This window comes from Panthera onca, chromosome A2 (assembly GCF_046562875.1).
Source record: "Panthera onca isolate mPanOnc1 chromosome A2, mPanOnc1 haplotype 2, whole genome shotgun sequence".
NCBI classification, from domain to species: Eukaryota; Metazoa; Chordata; class Mammalia; order Carnivora; family Felidae; genus Panthera; species Panthera onca.
This window is the reverse complement of record NC_138340.1, coordinates 167,872,093-167,890,160: the sequence shown is the minus strand read 5'-3', so window position 1 is coordinate 167,890,160 and position 18,068 is coordinate 167,872,093. Positions and strand designations below refer to the sequence as shown.

The 18,068-nt window shown below is 59.5% G+C and overlaps 1 protein-coding gene across 3 annotated transcripts in view; it reads right to left on the bottom strand.

The window, feature by feature from the left end:
- Nucleotides 1–348: 348 nt before the first annotated feature.
- The window catches only part of DNAJB6 (DnaJ heat shock protein family (Hsp40) member B6), a 69,118-nt gene continuing 51,398 nt past the window's right edge, over nucleotides 349–18,068 (bottom strand). For all 3 annotated transcript variants that reach the window (XM_078436974.2, XM_078436966.2, XM_060633507.3), the window contains exons 9-10: nucleotides 7,714–7,929; nucleotides 349–1,719 (exon numbers count right to left, since the gene is read on the bottom strand). In XM_078436974.2, coding sequence (XP_078293100.1) covers nucleotides 1,637–1,719; nucleotides 7,714–7,929 — 299 coding nt within the window. In that variant the 3' untranslated portion in view covers nucleotides 349–1,636. The remainder of the gene's footprint in view (nucleotides 1,720–7,713; nucleotides 7,930–18,068) is intronic.

The window sequence follows — 18,068 nt, the reverse complement described above, 5'->3', positions numbered from 1 at the left end:
CGTCCAACTTCAGCTCGGGTCATGATCAGGTGGTTCGTGGGTTTGAGCCCCGCGTCGGGCTCTGTACTGACAGCTTAGAGCCTGGAGCCTGTTTCCGATTCTGTGTCTCCCTCTCTGTCTGTTCCTCCCCCCGACATTCTCTCTCTCTCTCTCTCAAAAATAAATAAAAATTTTAAAACAAATAAATAAAGTAACATTTCATCTCACAGTAATGCAGCTCCCAACCCAGGCTCTTGCCCCAATTATCACTTTATTTTTCATAATTGAAATGACAATCACGGCTGGTTTTCTTTCCGATCGCTAATAACGGTGTACTAGCAGACATTAATGATGACGGCAAGCCAGCAGTCCAAGACGGCGCTTACGTTTTATTTCTGCTGATAGCACTTAAAATACAGTATGTTTTCATGGGTACATTTTCCACGGTAAGCCGTAATACCAGTCCACACCACCTCCCTGCCAAAGCCAAACAAAACAAAGCACCCCTCCCCTAACAGTCATCTCAGAGTCGCAAAGTTACACTCGTTTCTGGCTTCCACACCCACGACGCCCGTGACGCGGCTACAGGGGCCACGGGGGCCGCTGGCTGCCACATTCACGACAGCGGCATTCTCACACCACGTCAAAGCTCTGCCCCGAGCCCCCATTCCCAAGCGGTGTGAGCTGGCCCTTGTGTTACGGAGGAAAGGCCTGGGCAGGAAGCGCGCAGAAAAGGTTAGGCGCGGCACGGATCGAGTCAGTAGAACCAAAGGGTTAAGAAGCAGCTGATCAGGCAAAGAAGTAAGTGCAGGAAAGTGGACAGAAAAAAACTGCTAGGAAAATAAACGATGTTTTTAGAGGAGCCAATGTTTACGACTGAAATATTTTCCTCAGCGCCCTCGTTCCAATCTGAGTGTGTATGTGTGTGTGTCTGTGTGTGAATACCGCCCGTGCGTCTCCCCAGAATGACCCAAACGAAGAGCAGAGAGGGGATTACTGAACAAAATCCTGCAGGGTCCTGTGCATGTGCTAAGGAGAATCATGGGTCCAAGAGAAAAAGATGGAATTTGCAAAAACTAAACAATATCCGAAGTCAGGTTTGGGCTCCTCGGAGCTTAAAACTCCGGTAAATTTAAGGAATGACTTTATATCTAGAGACTCACCCACGGGCCCCCAGGGAGGCGGCTGGGACACCCCGTAACCCGGAGGGAAGACCCCTGGGGGTGCGGACTCCATGCAGGACGTGCGACGACGTCACCCCGCCCCTAACTACGCGCCAGCTCCAAGGACTCTCCCGCCGGGAAGAGAGAAAGGCATTCCGTGGACACACACTCCATCACCCGCCTGCACCAGTCACACCTCTGACGCAAAACAGCTCAGCAGTCGGCATCGTGTTCGCCAGTCGGAAGGAAGGAGCCGGGTCCCCGACCCCCTCAGGGGAGCCGCTGTCGGATTTGGGGCCGGGAGACGCGAGGACAGTGCGGACGGGCTCCGCCCACGACCGTCACTCCCGTCTCCTGCCGTCCCCGAGCCGAGAAACTGCGGTGTGGGGACGGTGGCCAAGCGGTGCCTCTACCTAACTCGTGCGCGCCACACACTACGGCACGGGGCGGGCCGGGCGCCAGCTCCGGCAGTAGGCGCGCGGCCGCGAGTCCGCCTAGTGCTTGCCTTTGGTCGATTTCTTCTTCTTGGACTCGTCCCTCTGCTTCGGCTTCTTCCTCTTGCCACCTTCTTTGAGTCCTAAGGAAACACGGCTTGTGAAACACTGCTCCGAAGGGCAGCGGCGTCCCCACCAAGAGGCAAACGCTTCCAAACTCTCGCCCACGTTAACACGGGACAGTCGGGCTGTCCCCGCTTCTCCCCAGGCCACATCCACAGCGTGACCGACTCTTCAAACCGCAGAGTGACATCTCTGACGTTGTTCAAAGAGCATTGGAGCCACGCGCCCAGAGGGGGCGGCACTGAGCCCACGCTCTCCTCTGCTCACCCTGCCCCTGACGACCCCACCCTGCGCCCTGCACAGCCCTCACAGCTGCACCCCCACATCCCTACGTGGCACTCGCCCCTGCGCCTCTGGACCCCTAGGCAGCCTGCACCCCTACACAGCCCTCACACCTGTGCCCCTACACCCCTGCACCCTTTACAAGGCCCTCGCCCCTGCGCAGCCCTCACCCCTGCATGGCCCTCACACCCATGCCCCCCCCACCCTTGTGCCTCCACACGGCCCTCGCCCCTGCACAGCCCTCACCCCTGTGCCCTCGCCCCTGCACGGCCCTCACGCCCGTGCCCCCACACCCCTGTGCCTCCACACGGCCCTCGCACCCCTGTGCACCCTCGCACCCCACCCGGCAGGGCTGACTCCGCCCTGGGGACAGGCTCCCTCCGGCACTGGCCAGACCCGAGTCCCGTCTGCCGGGACAAGCCCTGCTGTGGGCCGGGCTTGTGTCCGTGGGCTCTGGGGTGTTCGTCCCCAGGTCTCGCCTGAGGACGCGGACCTTCCGTTTCTCCCATGTCGACTGCTTAGCGTGTGGGAGGCGCCCCCTCGAGGTTTCGTCCAAAGGGCCGGAAAGGAAGCGGCCAAGCACCTGGCTCTTCGTCGGTCCGGCAATGAGCTAGAAGAGCCCTCGGCTGAGCCCGCAAGCGGGCTGGATGCCGGATCCTGGTAACGAAAGCTGTATTTACGCGGCCAGTCCTTCACCGACCCACGTGGCCCGCCACGTTCCCCCGCAGCCCGGGCATCACCGTGTCTCACCGGGGCTACCACACGGGCCCGGGCCAAGCATTTGGGAAAGCCGCCGCGGAGTTCTGAGCGGGAAGAAGGCGAAGGACTGACCCCCCAGTGGGGCGAGGGCGGGGCTCACGCACAACCTCGCCTGAGGCGAGTCCAGGGAACGGGGCCCAAACGCCACGATCCAGGGCACGACGGAGGGAGAACAGCCCCAAGAGTCGAGCAGGGAACCAGAGCCGGTCTGGGGACGTGTCGGCGTGTCCTGTATCGGATGCGACTACCGGTCGGAGGTACCCGGTCTTCCTGGAGGAACCTCCACAGGGAACGGTTCCCACGATGGGCCCCCACGAACACACAGGGAGGAGGGGCCAGGGGCCGCACGTGTGCGTGGCTGGAGGCCCGGCCGACCGCAGGGCTCCTTGCGCAGGAGCCGCAGCCTCATGGTGGGCATAACGTCTCAGAGGCTCCTTGCGCAGAGGGGGACGGTGGCCTCCCCTCCGCCCGCCAGACTCAGTTACTCGCAAAATAACCCGAGAAGGAGAAAGACAAGAACGTGCTGACCTGCCACCGAGACACAGGTGCTCCTGTCCGAGGCTCGGGGAAGCCCACCAGTGCCAAGGGAGACAAATGCCGCCGCCCGGGCCGCCTTCGCCGAGACGACCGAGGGTGGCGGAGAGAAGGACCCAGAAGAACACTGCGGGCCGTGGGGCAGGCTGCCAGGGCCTGTGAGACTCTCCTGCCTCCACCACGGAGAGCCTGTGCCCCTGGTCCGGTCACGAAACCCTAACACCTGACCCAGAAGGGACCCCGAAGCCCCCGCAGCCCCAGCTCCTCTCCCAGAGGGCACTTGTGGTTGTGGCACGGGGCGGGGAGGCAACTCCTCGTTCCCGTTCCCTATTACAATGTCACTCTTGCTACCAGGCATTTTAAAGTTTAAGATGATGACAGAAAAGTAACTTGGGACAAACTAAAGGGATTTCGGCTCAAATGACAAGATTCGGGGGTGTGGAGCATGTGCACCTGTGACCGGCCCCTGCTGCACACATCCCGGCCGGCAGGTGCCTGGCCCGTGCACCTGGGGCACATGGGGGACACCGACCAGCCGGAGGCCTCGCGGCCCCAGGACCCTCACACGTACTGCACACAAGCACCCCTTTTGAAGACAGCTGCAAACCGGTCGCAGAGCCTCAAGGGGCCCCGGGGGGCTCTCTGGTCAGTCTGGAAGCAAGTTCCCAGAGCTGAGCCAAGAAAGTTTTATCTGCCCCAACAGCCACTGTCTGCTTGGGGATCCTCTCTGGAATCACGCAAGGGAACAGATGCTGGATGGGAACCCCCTGCCCCGACTCAGACACGTCGATACAGGAGCTGCACGCATGCCCAAGGCTCCAACCAAGGGAGCCAAGTGCTCGGGGCGGTGGGGAGGCTCCACAGTGACGGGCAGGCCCCCTCCCAGGTCCCCCACGTGACCCCCCTTCCAAGCCACACCCGTGGCGCAAACCTTGAGGGGAGTCAGCAACCACCCAGCAGGGCGGTGGGGGGTCAGCTCCTAACCTCCGCAAAGCGAGCTTTCCCTGAGGCCCCCCCCCCCAAGACAAAGCAGAGCGGGATTATGAGGAAAGAAACCCCCCTCGGATGCTCAGGGATCGAAACTGCAGAACAGAGGGACGCCCGTGCAGGGGTGTGAGTTGCAGGCCGACAGCCACCACATTGCACAGACAACGTGAGCGCAGCCGGGGTCTGCGGGGCATCCGGTACACATGGGCCGTCGTAAGAGTCACTGGCGGTTTCTTACCGGGTCCTGCGTTTGGGGAAAAGCCTGCGGGAGACGGCCCCTCGGCCACCTGAAGCTCAAGGCAGCGAGGACGTGGTAAGACCCCCCCCCCACCCCCCAGAGAGAAACGTCTGAAAGCCCCGGTGGGAGCTGCGGGCAGAGAAGCAGGTTAGCCGCCTGGGTTAGTATCGCGCCCAGCTGCCCAAGTGGACGCGGGCGTGAGACGCGGGGCACACGTCCCACGGTGCCACGCTGCCCTCTGCAAAGCCAAGCGTCCCACAGCATCCTGGCTAAGGCGCCTTCTGCAGGCCAAACAATGGAAAAGGGAAAAAGGGGAAAAGGGTCAAGTTTATTCTTTCGTTCGTGAAGTCTTCTTCTTGTTGAACGATAATTTTCCTTCCGCACGGTTCCGTGCTCTTGGGGCACCCGCGGCGCGGGGGATCCGCACGGGGCAGACGCTCAGCCACACCTGAGGACTGACCGGCTCCAGGCGACAGGGGGCAACACGAGGCTCCCGTGTCCTCCAAAATGAAGCAGGCGCGAGTGTGACGGGGGCTCGTCGTGCCGCGGAACCACGAACGACACGGCGACGCGGCAGGCCGGTCCGCACCGCCCTGCACCTGCGCCGCCCACGGGAGCCGCCACGCCTGTCCCTGCGCACACACTGCTGTCCCAGCGCCGCGTCCGCACGCACCCGGAATCGGATCGGCCGCGTCCTCCACGTGGGAGAGCCTCACAGAAACGACGCACGCACGCGGCGTCTTGAGGAGCGCGGGTCCAGCGAGAGCTCGCCTTCAGCCTCAAAGGATCACTTCCCCGCGCTGCCTCCCAGCGGGCTCCGAGGGACCCCTCCGTGGAGCGGCGGTTCCAGCCCCGAGGTGCGAGCAGGGGCACCTGGGGAACCGTGCTCCTTACTTTGCGCCGTTCTTAACAAGAATTTCCCCGAGGCTCAGAAATGCGGCAGGAAGCTGTCCTGCGGCCCCCCGGGCCCCCCTGGAGCGCACCGGCGGTCCTGCCCGGGGCGGCGTGGGGAGCTCCCGGAGGGGCCCGCCTTCGTTACTGGCTGGCGTCCGAGTCGGCAGCGTCGGCCAAAGAGCCGCAAGCGGACTGTGCAGAGAAGCAAAGCAGCCTGCTGGCAGGAAGCACCCGAAGGTGGCGGGCGGCCCTGAGCCGGCTTCCCGTCCAACTGTGTGATTCTGTCGCACGTTCTTCTCCGTCTGTGGACCCTTCCTCTGGGGCGGCTACACCGTCTCCAGTAAGGAGGTCACCCAAAGCGCCCGGCGTGAGCTCCCCAGACGTCTGCAAGGAACCGTGTCTTCACCTCCGGGGCGTTTAACTCTGACACGCTTCCAGACCTCACGCCCTGTGGCCCAAGAGCATCAGAAAGTGCTCGGGGTGGGGGCGACGGGCTGAGCTCCAGGAACACAGCCTCCCAGCCCGTCCGTGGCCAAGGAAAAGGGTCTGGTGACCAGGAAGTCCTGTCACCTGCCTCTTTTGCGTAAAGACTCGTGCCAAGGATCATCAGGCAACTAGTTTTCGGCACACAACAACGCCTGGTGGGGACCCGATGGTACAAACGGGCAAAAACGTTTCCTCACGTTTTCAGGGACAAGAATCAGCCGTTTCTTCTACAGGAAGAAACGAACTCCCGACTCTCCGGCAGCACTAACTCATTTCATTGTGCTCTCAGCAGGCGTGGCCTTTGGGGACCCAGAGCGGCGGGCGGCTTCACCTGGCAAGGACGGGCCTCGTTCTGAACTCGGGATGTTCCCTTCGGGCCTGGTCTACTGGCGGACGTCCTGTCGCAGGAGCCGGCCGTCTGCTTGAATAAGGCTCCGGGGGGCCCATCTCTGCACACCTCGTTCTTGGGGACTGGGATGTTCCGACCCGGTACGTAGGCTCATGGTGTCCTTGCGACCCGACAGAGCCCATTAAATCACCGTTCCAAGGGTGAGGTGTTCAAGCAAAGCGAACGGCTGGCTCAGCCCCTTGCCCAGACGCCCAAAGACCCCCACGCTGCCCCCCGCGCGGCCTGCCCTAAGACCACTAGAGATCAGGAGCTGACCATCAACCCCGGGAAAATGTCCACAGGCCCACTCAAGGCAGAATGAGTTCTGAAGTCATACAGCCCTTTCTTCCAATCACACAGGGAAAGGCGGAGGTCTGCGAACGGTCCATCTGCCTGTGGTAGCACCACGCCACGGCCTGGCCGGCGGCCGGGTCTGCACCGCCCCACGTGGCACTGTGCCGCGGTCCAACACCCCGTGCGCCTCCGAGGGGGTGGCACGTTCTTTCTGTCCTCCTCGAAACCCTGACGCACCCCTCCACCTTATCTGAGGAGGCCCGGAGAGGCTGGAGGGGTGCGATTCCCAGATAGAAAGTTCTGGGGGAGAAAAGGGACGAGGCTCGTCCTTCTACTTCCCGGCCGTGACGGCACGTCCTGCTGAGGCCCACAGAATTAGCCTGGCCACATGCCTTCGTGTCACTGCGACACCGGGGAAGGACGGAGGTCTTCTCCACCACAGTCTGTTACAGTCACCGCGGCCGCCTCCAGTGGTGACAACCAAGATGGCCACAGACGCTTCGAACCAAAAGGACGCTGGACTTGGGAACACAGGATCAAAGCTACACGCACAGCAGGACCCGCAGAAGCAATCCAGAATTCCACGGGACTTCGCCCCAAGGACCCACGGCAAGTCAAGAAGCTGGAGGAGGGCAGAGCCAGGGCTCCGGAGAAACGGGGTCACTCTGCCCGGGGGGACGGCTGCGTCAGGACCCTCACACGGGGTGCTCTGCTCTCAACCAGAAACCGACGAAGGCACGAGGGGCAGGCAGCAAACGCAAAACGTGTCCTCCCCGAGGCCGCAGGGTGCCCGCAGGTGTGGCGAGGGGCCCGGCGTGTGTCCCTAAGTTATGAAGGCTCAAGCACGTAGTGGAAACTCACAGAAAGGAGCATTTAAGGTAAAAGCAAAATGTGTCATCCTCTGCCCAAGACAACACGCGTCATACCGTCGTGGAACACCGGCGTCCCGTTTTAATCGGGGGGGAGCTCCCAGGAGGGGAGTCGAGAGTCGGGTGCCTCCCCACTGCCGCCACCGGGTGCCCACCCCCGCCCGGCCCCCGCCCGCTCAGGTCAGGACACAACAGCACAGCAACGATCTCTGTCCTCTCTGGTCCTGGGAGGGAAGGGGGGCGTCCCCGTGGGGACGCGCCACACCGGTGCCCCTTTGCACACCTGCAGAGAGCACGAAGGGGTTCCAGGGGCTGCCGGCGGCCCGCTGTCTGCCCGACTCGTCCTCCTCTTCGCAGACGGGCGGAGACTGGTGTTTGGGCAGAGCGGCCGGCCCGTGTGACCTCGGTGAGGGGCCGCTGGTGCTGGCCGGCTGGGAGGGCAGCGCGCTCTGGCCTCTGCGAAGGCGCTCTTCCTGGAGGGCGGCCTCGTCCGCCACACCTGAAAGCACAGGACGGGCAGGCGTGAGCTCACACGGACCGCTCCCCTCCTCCTGTCCCAGGGCATCTGGCTTCCGGGGCAGGGAGGGGGAGAAAGGGTCTTACCACAGCCTCTGCACGGTGGGGGCCTGACCTCAGGCTCCGCGCCCGCCCCTTCACGCACACCAGCGACTCCCGGATGCACGCCCGACCTTCCCAGGAGGGAGTGTGTCCCACGGCATTCCCTGCCCGGGGGCCGGGCCCCCCAGGACAATTCATTCCATCAGAACCAACCCGGCGGTGGCAGCCTCCCGCCTCCTTCCCGGGCACCTCCTTCCCGGGCACCTCCTGCCCGGGGAACCTCCTTCCCGGGCGGCCTTACTTGTGGAGCCTGTGCACACACGACACTGAGGAGGCCGCGGCAACACGTTTCCTGCCAGCTCAGAGCCGAGGCCCCGTGCGCTGGCCATCTGTCGCCCCAGAGACTCAGCCAAGATGGAACAGCCCTCACTGCTCTCAAAGGTGTGTTTCTACCGGTCTTTTAAACAGCAAGAAGTAATTCTGCACAACAGGTGAACACCAGGGATACCGTCAGGACAAGCGGTCAGGTTCAAGGGATGATCTCGGGCTTCATTCACCGAAGGCTTTGGACCACCGGGCACGCATGCGAGAGATATGCTTGACATGGGGAACGAAGCTGTGAAACTGTCCGCCTGATGGGGAGGGTGGACCACGTGGGGGCATTCCTGGAGCCTCTTACCAACCCTCCCGTCCAGGGAGGTGGGGGCGTCCACCAGCCAGCGAGCAACTCTCACCGAACACCCTCTGTCCGGTACGTACAATCCCGAGCCACAAGGAGCCCCGTGCGAGCGTGAGCCCTGCACGCGCACTCAAACCCGCCAGCTTTCCCCTTCCGTGCCCACAGCCCCCCAGCGGAGGAGCACCAGCTGGGGCAACACCCGAGACGCAGCATGCGGCAAGAGGACGGTCGCGGACGGAGTTGTGCCGATCACAGCCGTTCACACGGGCTCCTCCGGACCCGATGCCCGGCTCAGCGCTGGGAACAGACACGCGCCTGTCCTGGGCAACCTGCCTAAATGGCTCCGCAGCTCGCTAAAGCACATCTCGTGGACCGAACTCCTGAGCCGCGGGGACCGGCCCCCAAATCCTGGCGCGAACTTTGCCCTCACGCAGGAGCCCTGGCCACTGGAAGCAGGGCCACGCTGGTGTGAGGGGCCACATCCAACGGTCTCCCCGCCCCCGCCGAGCACAGGAATCACTGCTGAGAAATCCCAAGTCTTCGGGCGGCCTGCATCGTGGGGCTTGAGCTTTAGAGGTTTGCCAAAGCCAGTCCCTGGTTCCTCGCGGGGCCTCCGAATCCCCCACGGCTCTGGACGCTGTGGGTGCCCACCACACGTGCTCAACATTTTCCGGCGGCCGGACGCCCCGGCACCGCAGCCCAGCCTGGCTCCGTGCCGGCCTACAGCTCGGAGTCTGCCGCCCCGGGGTCCCACCTGCAGGCCCCAACGGAAACGCTGCTCGTGGAGCCGGGTAACCAAGCAGACCTCCAGGCTGGGAGGGGATGCCCGCTGGTCCCGGGTACACAGCCGGGAGACACGTTTCCGGTGAGGCCCTCTGACCCACTGCAGGTTCCTGAGTCCAATCCGATGACTAGGCTGACAGCGCACGGATGCCCTGGGCCGGGCGGCCACATCCCCCCGGACGGGCGCCTCACCCGAGGGCCACCCCGTGCCTCAGCAGGAAGGTGGCCAGCGGGGCGTCGGTGAACAGGGCCAAGGTCAAGGCCAGGGGAACCCTTGGGGGGAGCCCACCTCTGCGGAGTCTGAGAGTCTCGGCTGACATCATGCTCTTCGGCAAACAAACAGAAGTAAAAACTCTCCGATACGGGAGGAGGAGCCATGCGGCTGTTTGAAGGAACCAGTTACGTGGAGACTCTACTGCAAAACCCGCGTTTGAAGTGGGAAGTGGAGAAAGGGGAGCCAGGGCCTCGGTTTCTTCAGGTGCGTAGGCCTCGCGGAGCACTCGGGGAGGGGCCTGTGACCCCAACACCTGAATACTGGCAAATGGGGGGACGCCCGACCCCAGGAACAGCTCCGTGCGCACAGAATGTCGCCCAAGCACGTGCTCAGCTCTGTCCACCTGGAAGGAAGAAGCTGCTGGAGCCCCTGGGGCAGCAGGGAGACACCGCTGTGGGGGACCAGTTATCCCTTCCCTGCCCCACACAGTCCCACCTCCCACGCTCCCTACGATCCGTAAATATCACACCTTGCGAACAACAGCGTAACATCTGAGAACATGTCAACGTCAGCTCTTATGCAAAACATCGGCATCCCTCCATCTGGGCCCGGCAGGGCAGGGGCCAGGCTCGTGGCGGGGGGAGCTGCAGCGCTCCCACCCTGCTAACCGCACCCCGGGAACCCTGGGAACCGAGTCTTCCACACCGGCGACAAGAGGTGGCGTTTCCCCCACGATCTCCACAACCGTTTGGCGTCCACAGCTCTGTGCCTTCAGACGCGACCTCCCCCGGGAAGTGCAGGGAACGCATCCGGGCGCGGACGGCTGGCCTCATTTCCGGCACTCACACTGCAGACAAAGTGCACACCGGCTCTTGGGAGACGGGTCCTCGGGAGCTGGAAGGCCACCACGGGCAGGGTGCGGTCCTGCTGGCCGGTCGAGGGCCGCACAGGCCGGGGGAAGAAGCGCCGGGCCTACGACGCTGTGCTGTTCCCCGTTGTCTTTACTTCCCCAGGCCCAGGACGTGCACACACACTGGCTTCCAGGGACGCTTTGTGCCCTGCGTTTGTCGTGTGGCCGGAAGACAGAAGTCCCTAAGGTGCTCAACTTGAGGACGTTCTGAGTGCCCATGTACAGATACGGGAAACAGAGATCGTGAAGGCGTCTGTCCCCTGCAGACTGGCCCGCGTCTCCCAGGCCTCTCGGATCCTGACACGCTCAGGGCTCAGAAGGCAAGCAAATCACGGACGCAAGAGGGCACCGCATCCAGCGCTGCCGGGAAGCCGGGGCAATCAGGCGCGCTCCCTGCAGGACGTCCCTCGGAGGGGGCCTCTGCCCAAGCACCCTGGCCTGCCCACCAGCTCCGGACTTCCCGAGCCCATCCTCCCGGGCAAATCCTAGCGCCACTCCTGCTCAGGCCTCGCCTTCATGAAGCTTCTTCCCTAGAGTCCCGCGGCACGGTCCGGGCATCGGGACTTACGGCGGCGCCATAAGGGCGGGTGGCCAGGGTGGAGAGTCAGGCTGTCAGGTCCACAGGGACCGTTCCAGAAACAGTGGTAGGACACGCAGCTGGCACCTGTCCTTCTGGTCCACACGGTCGACCCTTAAAGGGGACACGGTGACTGGGCTTGTCACGCCACCGTGAGCTCCCAAGGTCCTCGGGTCTGCAGCAGGGACAATCAAGTCACTGACCTCACAAAGTTCCCACAAACTTTACGGTGTCTCGGGCACCAGGAAAGATGATTTGGGGAAAGGAGATAAAGAAAGGGAACGAGAAGCAGAGATTAAATCACGGTCTCACCCCAAAGGTCTCACTGGATCCTTTCTGCAGGGACTCACTGAACCCACTATGTGCACAGTGGGCTGGCGGCACTGACAGGAGGCCACTGTCCCCCACCTGCTGGTGAAAGGGGATTCGAGGGCTGGTTTTGATCAGAACGAAGGGCACAATCGACCCGAGACCCAGGGCACCGCCACCCTCACGCCGGGGCGGGAAGCCCGCTCCTCCTCCTGGGCTGGGAGCTGTGCGGCAGACTCCACACCGGCCGCGACCTGTCCCCCCCCCCCCGCCCCGCCCCCCGGCCTGCTGCTTCAGAGACAGGGGGACGTGGAGAGGGAGTCCGAGAGCATCTGGAATGAGGGATGCCCGCGCCCGGTGTCGGGACGAGCCGCCATGACAGAGTGGCAGGTCCCGACCACACACTTAACGTGCTGTGCAAGGAACTCAACCCGTCATCGGGATGTCACCTGCCCCCACCGCATGGGGACATGACAGGGAGCTTCTGAGGGAGGGCTAGTCCCACAGGATCGGAACCCGCCTCACCTCCCCTCGGTTTTAAAGCGGCCTCGTTTACCTTCTTCAAAACCGAACACAACCCCTCCCACTGAAGCCGGAGCCTGGGCCAGCGTCCCTGCCTCCCCGCCACCCCCAAAGCCTCTGTTCTGACATCGCGTCCAACCACAGCCCAGCGAGGCCCAAGTGCTGGGCCGGGGCTGGGGGGGGAGGGGGGCGGGGGCGGGGCGGGCAGGGGTCTCCCACGGCCCCCGATTCCCTGCTCCAAACTCAGGGACACCGTTGGGCACGATCGCCCTAGAAGAAGGAACCCAGCACCGACAAACATCTCACAAAGCCACACGGTTGTCCGGCGTAACTTAAAACTAGGAATGCAAACCAAACAGTGAGCACTGGGCCTCCCGTCTCCTCCCCCACACCCCACGTCACTTCTAACGGCCGGCCACATTTTTCACTTCTTCCTGTTCTGTACTACCTCTTCTGTGGAATTTACCGTGAATCCTTTAAACAATCTGACTTGACTCTGTACCTTACGAAGGCGCTACAAATTAGCTGGAAAAAACAAGTCCCATCCAATTCTACGACCCATACCAAATTTACTATTTTGGTATAATTTCTGCTGCAAGCCTGTCTTCTCGCACATGAATCAGCTAAACTTGGGAGTGTTAGTGACAACACTCCAAGCACCCTTTTCTTGTGGACAACTAAATATATCAGAACACATCCTGCCCCCGTAGCACCAAGTTAACAAATTTAAAAACAAAAACACGGTCTGCCGGTCTCCGGGGCCAAAGCACATGAACTCAGCAGGAAGCTATGGAAGGCACGCTGGGCAGCTGCCCCGAGCACACAGCCGGCCCGGCTAACGCCCGGCACTCTCCCCAAATGGAGTCCAGATACAGTGAGTGTGCTCTGGGTTGATAAGATGCAAATGAAAACAAACTTCCATAGATAAAAACAGAACCACTTTTCCCAAATATGTACAATCCAAGAGGCCTTGGCTGCAGCTGCTTTTTGGGGGGATGGGAGAGCGTTAATCCCATACTCACTCAAATCATGAATACCACACATGCAACGTGAGATGACACACACATCCAGAAATGCGCCACCGGCCCATCAGAAGATTCTCTCAGGCACCAGGGCCCGGAGCGTGCCAGGCCCCGGAGACCAGCGTGGGACAAGGCCCCCGTTCTTACAAAGCTCAGGACAGGACGCGCGTAAACACTCCGGCCCCACGATGAGGTCAGGGCCACCCACCCCGTGCTCTGCCTATACACAGCACAGACGGCCAGCATCCGGAGGACAAAAGTGAGCAGAGCCGAGAAGAGCCAAGGGCGCAGTCCCTGCAACGGGGACACAGAGGGACATGGGAAAACCACAGGAGGCGGCACACGCCGTGATGGGACTTGGACGTAGAACGGAGCGGGCGCGGAGAAGCGTGGGACAGGAACCGGAAGCGCAGGCACGAGACAAATCCTAAAACGTCTCCTGAGCCAACGGAGCCCCTGAGCGCTTTTCGACAAGGGGACACCTGAGTTCCAGCCGGCAGGCGGTGGGCACAGTGACGTGTGCAAGACAGAGAAGGCAGACAGATGAGGCTACTCGCTGAGGGACTGAAGGACTAGTTCCCGAAACAGCTGGCCAGAGTCTAAGCACAGTGCCCGTCACGTCACGTGAGGGGAAACCGAGTCACCATGGCGCCCGGGCTCCAGCAGGGAGGGCCGTGGAACACAGGAGGGAGAACACGGAAGGAACTCCTGCCCAGCCCCTCTCCACGAAAGACAGAGCACGCGTGAACCCACGCTAAGGGCCACAACAGAGCCACTGACAAAGGACCAAAGATCCCGGAAGCCCCAGTGCTGCCGCCTTCCCCACCAGGACCGCAGCTTAAAACAAGTATTATCTTGTTAAAAACCGAGGACACAGCCTCTTAACCGTCCGGAGGCACCGCACGCAGGCCTCCACGGTGGCTGCCGTCCCCGACCACACCTCCCTCGGCCGGGACCACGGGCCGCGCGTCGCCGGAGGTCCTCAGTGGCACAGGCCAGCCGGGTGTCAGTTACCAGAGGCACCTTAGCAGCCGCCTGATAAACACGGGGCTACGGTTACTGCTCCAGATTCTCTGCTCACCGGCCAGGCCGGGCTCAGGCACAGGCCTCGCAGGGCAAGTTGACACCGCACGGTATCCCTGGACGAACAGCACGTGCGGGCCAGGGCGGATGGGCCGGACCCCACTGACCGGCTCAGTGTCCCAAGCCTCGTCTGCAAAGCGGGCAAGGCCACAGATCCAGGCCACGGGGCCGTCGTGGGAGTGAAGCTGCTGGTGCCTGCAACTCGGGTCTATCAGCTGCTTTTATCGTATCATCGTCTCCTGTGGCGTCTGCTCGGTTTGAGGACAATGAAGCTGGAAAGCAAGGGATGTGGAGGCTTCATGATCTCATCTGTGGATCGTCTATCCGGATCCACCTGCCTGCGGTCGCTCGGCCCCCCTTCCGGGAGCCGGCCCCGTTACGTGACTGGGGGTCATGTTCGAACGCCCTGCTGGAGACTGCCGACAGCCAGCATACAAACCAAATGCCGCAGAGGACGGAGAGGGGTGCGCGGGAAGAAAATGCTGGGGGGAAGCAGAAGCCCACCCACGCACGGCCTCACAGCCCCGGGGGTTCCTACAGCCACCCTGAGGGAGGTCTCGGGGCCACACAACCCTAACTCTAGCAGCCACAGGGCCTCAAGAGGAAGAGATCTGTGTGGGGTGAGAGGGTGTGTGGAGAGGAAAATTCCACACCCTCCTTCCCAAACACCTGACCTGTGATGTGTGTCAAAGGAGCCGTGAATGGAGTCCCGTGCGCCCTAAAATCCAAAGGACCCTTCTTTCTGGAGCAGGACTGCCTGCCCTGCGTGGGGGTCCGGTCTTTGGAAACTTATGTCTGAAGCATGACTTGGTTGTCGAGATGAAGAACCACTGGCATAATTATTAAAACAAATCTTGAACAGACACGTCATAGAACGGAATAAGCATCCATTTCTGTATGTTCATAAAACTGATTTTTCTGAAGACACACACTTCAATCCACATAAAAAGTTGTCGTTTCTGCTCAAAGTTACTCAGTCTTCTGTGAAATACACCTGTTAAGTCTCTCCAAAACCTATTAGATGAGGGTATATGCCAAGGAACTCCAGGAGTTGTTTTCATCACAATAACACCCCAAGAGCAAGCCCCTGGGCAGCCGAGCCCTCCCCGCAAGGAAAAGGCAGGCAGCGCCCCAGATGCCAGAGTGGCCAGCCCCCTGCTCCAACCGTCCCCATGGGGCCTGGGGGCCCGAAGCGCAGCACCCCAGTCCACTGAGCCCAGCGGTCAGAACCACGCACTAGTAACGCTATGAAATTCTCTTCAAAGGAAAATTTAAAGCAAAACCAGAAGGGCGCCTGGTGGCTCAGTCAGTCAAGCACCAGAGTCTTGATTGACTTCGGCTCAGGTCATGATCCCGGGGTCGTGGGATCGAGCCCCGCATCACGCTCTGTGCCAGAGCCAGCTGGGGATTCTCCCTCTCTCCCCCGCTGCCCCTCCCCTCACTCACAGGCTGGATCTCTCGAGAATGAAAAATAAGAAGTGTAGAGCAAAAGTGGAGGGCACAGTAATTCTAAAAGTTGGTGACACAACATCACGACCGTAGGTTGGAGCCTTTGCACCTAGGGCTGCTGTACACCTCCCACCACGCCCTTCTCTCAGGTAAAAGGTGCCCCAGGAGGTGCCACTTACAAAGCTCGGGTGCTCAGATTCCATCCCCGGCCCTGGAGTGAGCAGAGGGAAGGCACATGGCTGACCCACACCTGCTGGGTGACAGTACCTCCACACCGTCCGGGTGAACGGTAGACAGTGTGCTGCTGAGTCAAGGGTATCTTTAAAAGTCAGTCCTTGGGGCGCCTGTGGGGCTCAGTCAGTTATGTGTCTGACTTCGGCTCAGGTCACGATTTCACGGTTCATGAGTTCGAGCCCCAAGTCGGACTCTGTGCTGACAGCTTGGAGCCTGGAGCCTGCTTCAGACCGTGTCTCCCTCCCTCTCTGCCCCACCCCTGTCCGTGCTCTGTGTGTGTGTCTCTCTCAAAAATAAACATAATTATGGGAATGTAAGCTGCTGCAGCCACTCTGGAAAACAGGAGGGAGGTTCCTCAAAAAACTAAAAACAGAACTTCCCTACGACCCAGCAACTGCACTAGTAGGTATTTATCCAAGGGATACAGGTGTGCTGTTTCAAAGGGGACATGCACCCCAATGTTTATACCAGCACTATCGACAGTAGCCAAAGTATGGAAAGAGCCCAAATATTCATTGGTGGATAAACAGGTAAAGAAGATATGGTACATACATACAATGGAGTATTACTCGGCAATCAAAAAGAATGAAATCTTGCCATTTGCAACTACGTGGATGGAACTGGAGGGTGTTATGCTAAGTGAAATCAGTCAGAGAAAGACAAACATCGTAAGACTTCACTCATTCAATGAGGACTTTAAGACACAGAACAGATGAACGTAAGGGAAGGGAAACAAATATAAAAACAGGGAGGAGGACAAAACACAAGAGACTTAAATATGGAAAACAACCTGAGGGTTATTGGAGGGGTTGTGGGACGGGGGATGGGCTAAGTGGGTAAGGGGAACTAAAGAACCTACTCCTGAAATCATTGTTGCAGTATATGCTAACTAACTTGGATATAAATTTTAAAAAATAAAAAATAAAATTAAAAATAGACATGATAAAAAAAAAAATAACGTGAAAAAAAAATCAGGCCTTAACAAATTTATTCACTATAGGAGAATCCTAATGAGCTATCTCCAAAAACAAACAAACAAACAAACAAACAAACAAACAAAACCTCCGAAGGCAAATTACTAAGAATTAAAGAAACCCCATTTCAGGTCGCCTGGGTGGCTCAGTCAGTTAAGCATCCAAGACTTGATCTTGGCTCAGGTCATGATCTCACGGTTCGTTGAGTTTGAGCCCCGAGTCGGGTTCTGTGCTGACAGTGTGGAGCCTGCTTGGGATTCTCTCCCTCTGCCCCTCCCCTGCTCACACAACCTCTTTCTCAAAGTAAATAAACTGTTAAGAAAAGAATTAAATCACATTTCACTGGGGAAAAGGACAGAATAGCCATTCATATGGCTAAATAAAAACAAAAATGGCAAAATAAAAATCAGACTCCATACCTCACTCAAAAGTTCTAAATAAGTATTTTAAACATTTTTAGAAGGTAAATATATATGGACAGAAATATCTAAACTAAGAGATGGAAACAACCCAGCAGCAAAAAGTTGACAGAATCAACTAGGTAAAAACTTGTTACTGAACAACTCATCCCAAACAGATGTCTCATATTTTATAGACCGTCTTTTGACTGGAAATAAAAAACACAACAGACTTAGAAATGAGCAAAAATGAAGAATGTTATATAGGCTAAACTCAGCAGTAATTTCAAAAACTCCCATTTGTGAACAAAAAGGCTATAAATAAATATTCTGGGGGCACATGGGTGGATCAGTCCATTGGCTGAGTGTCTGAGTCTTGATTTCAGCTCAAGTCATGATCCCAGGGTCGTGGGATCGAGCCCCATGTCAGGCTCTGTGCTAAGCGTGGAGCTTGCTCAGGACTCTCCTCTCTCCCTCTGTCCCTCCCCCAGGCTCGCTCTCTAAAATTAAAACAAAACAAAAACTGAACCGTGGTGAAGAAAAAAGATTAAAACTAGGTATTTAATAGGAAAATACTAGAAGCTATGGCTTCCAGAAGGACTAACACGAACAGGCCAGCACCCGAAAGCCGCAGGTGTAACGAACAGACCCAAGGAGGGAGAAAGAACGCTCCCCACACGCTGACCGAAACCTCAAGAGCCTCAACAGCACGGACACGGTCCCTGAAAAGACAACTTAACTCACAAGGAGAAAATACAAACCAGCACGAACAGCAGAAAAGTTCAAAGATTCAGTGACTGGAAACGCGCCCAGGCCAGAAGGCTCTCCAGGCAAGTCCCCTCTCCTCTCGCGGACAGAGCGCACGCACGGCTTCCGGGTGAGACGGGAGCCGGGCCGGGGCCCCCTCTACCCTCGGGAGCCCTGGA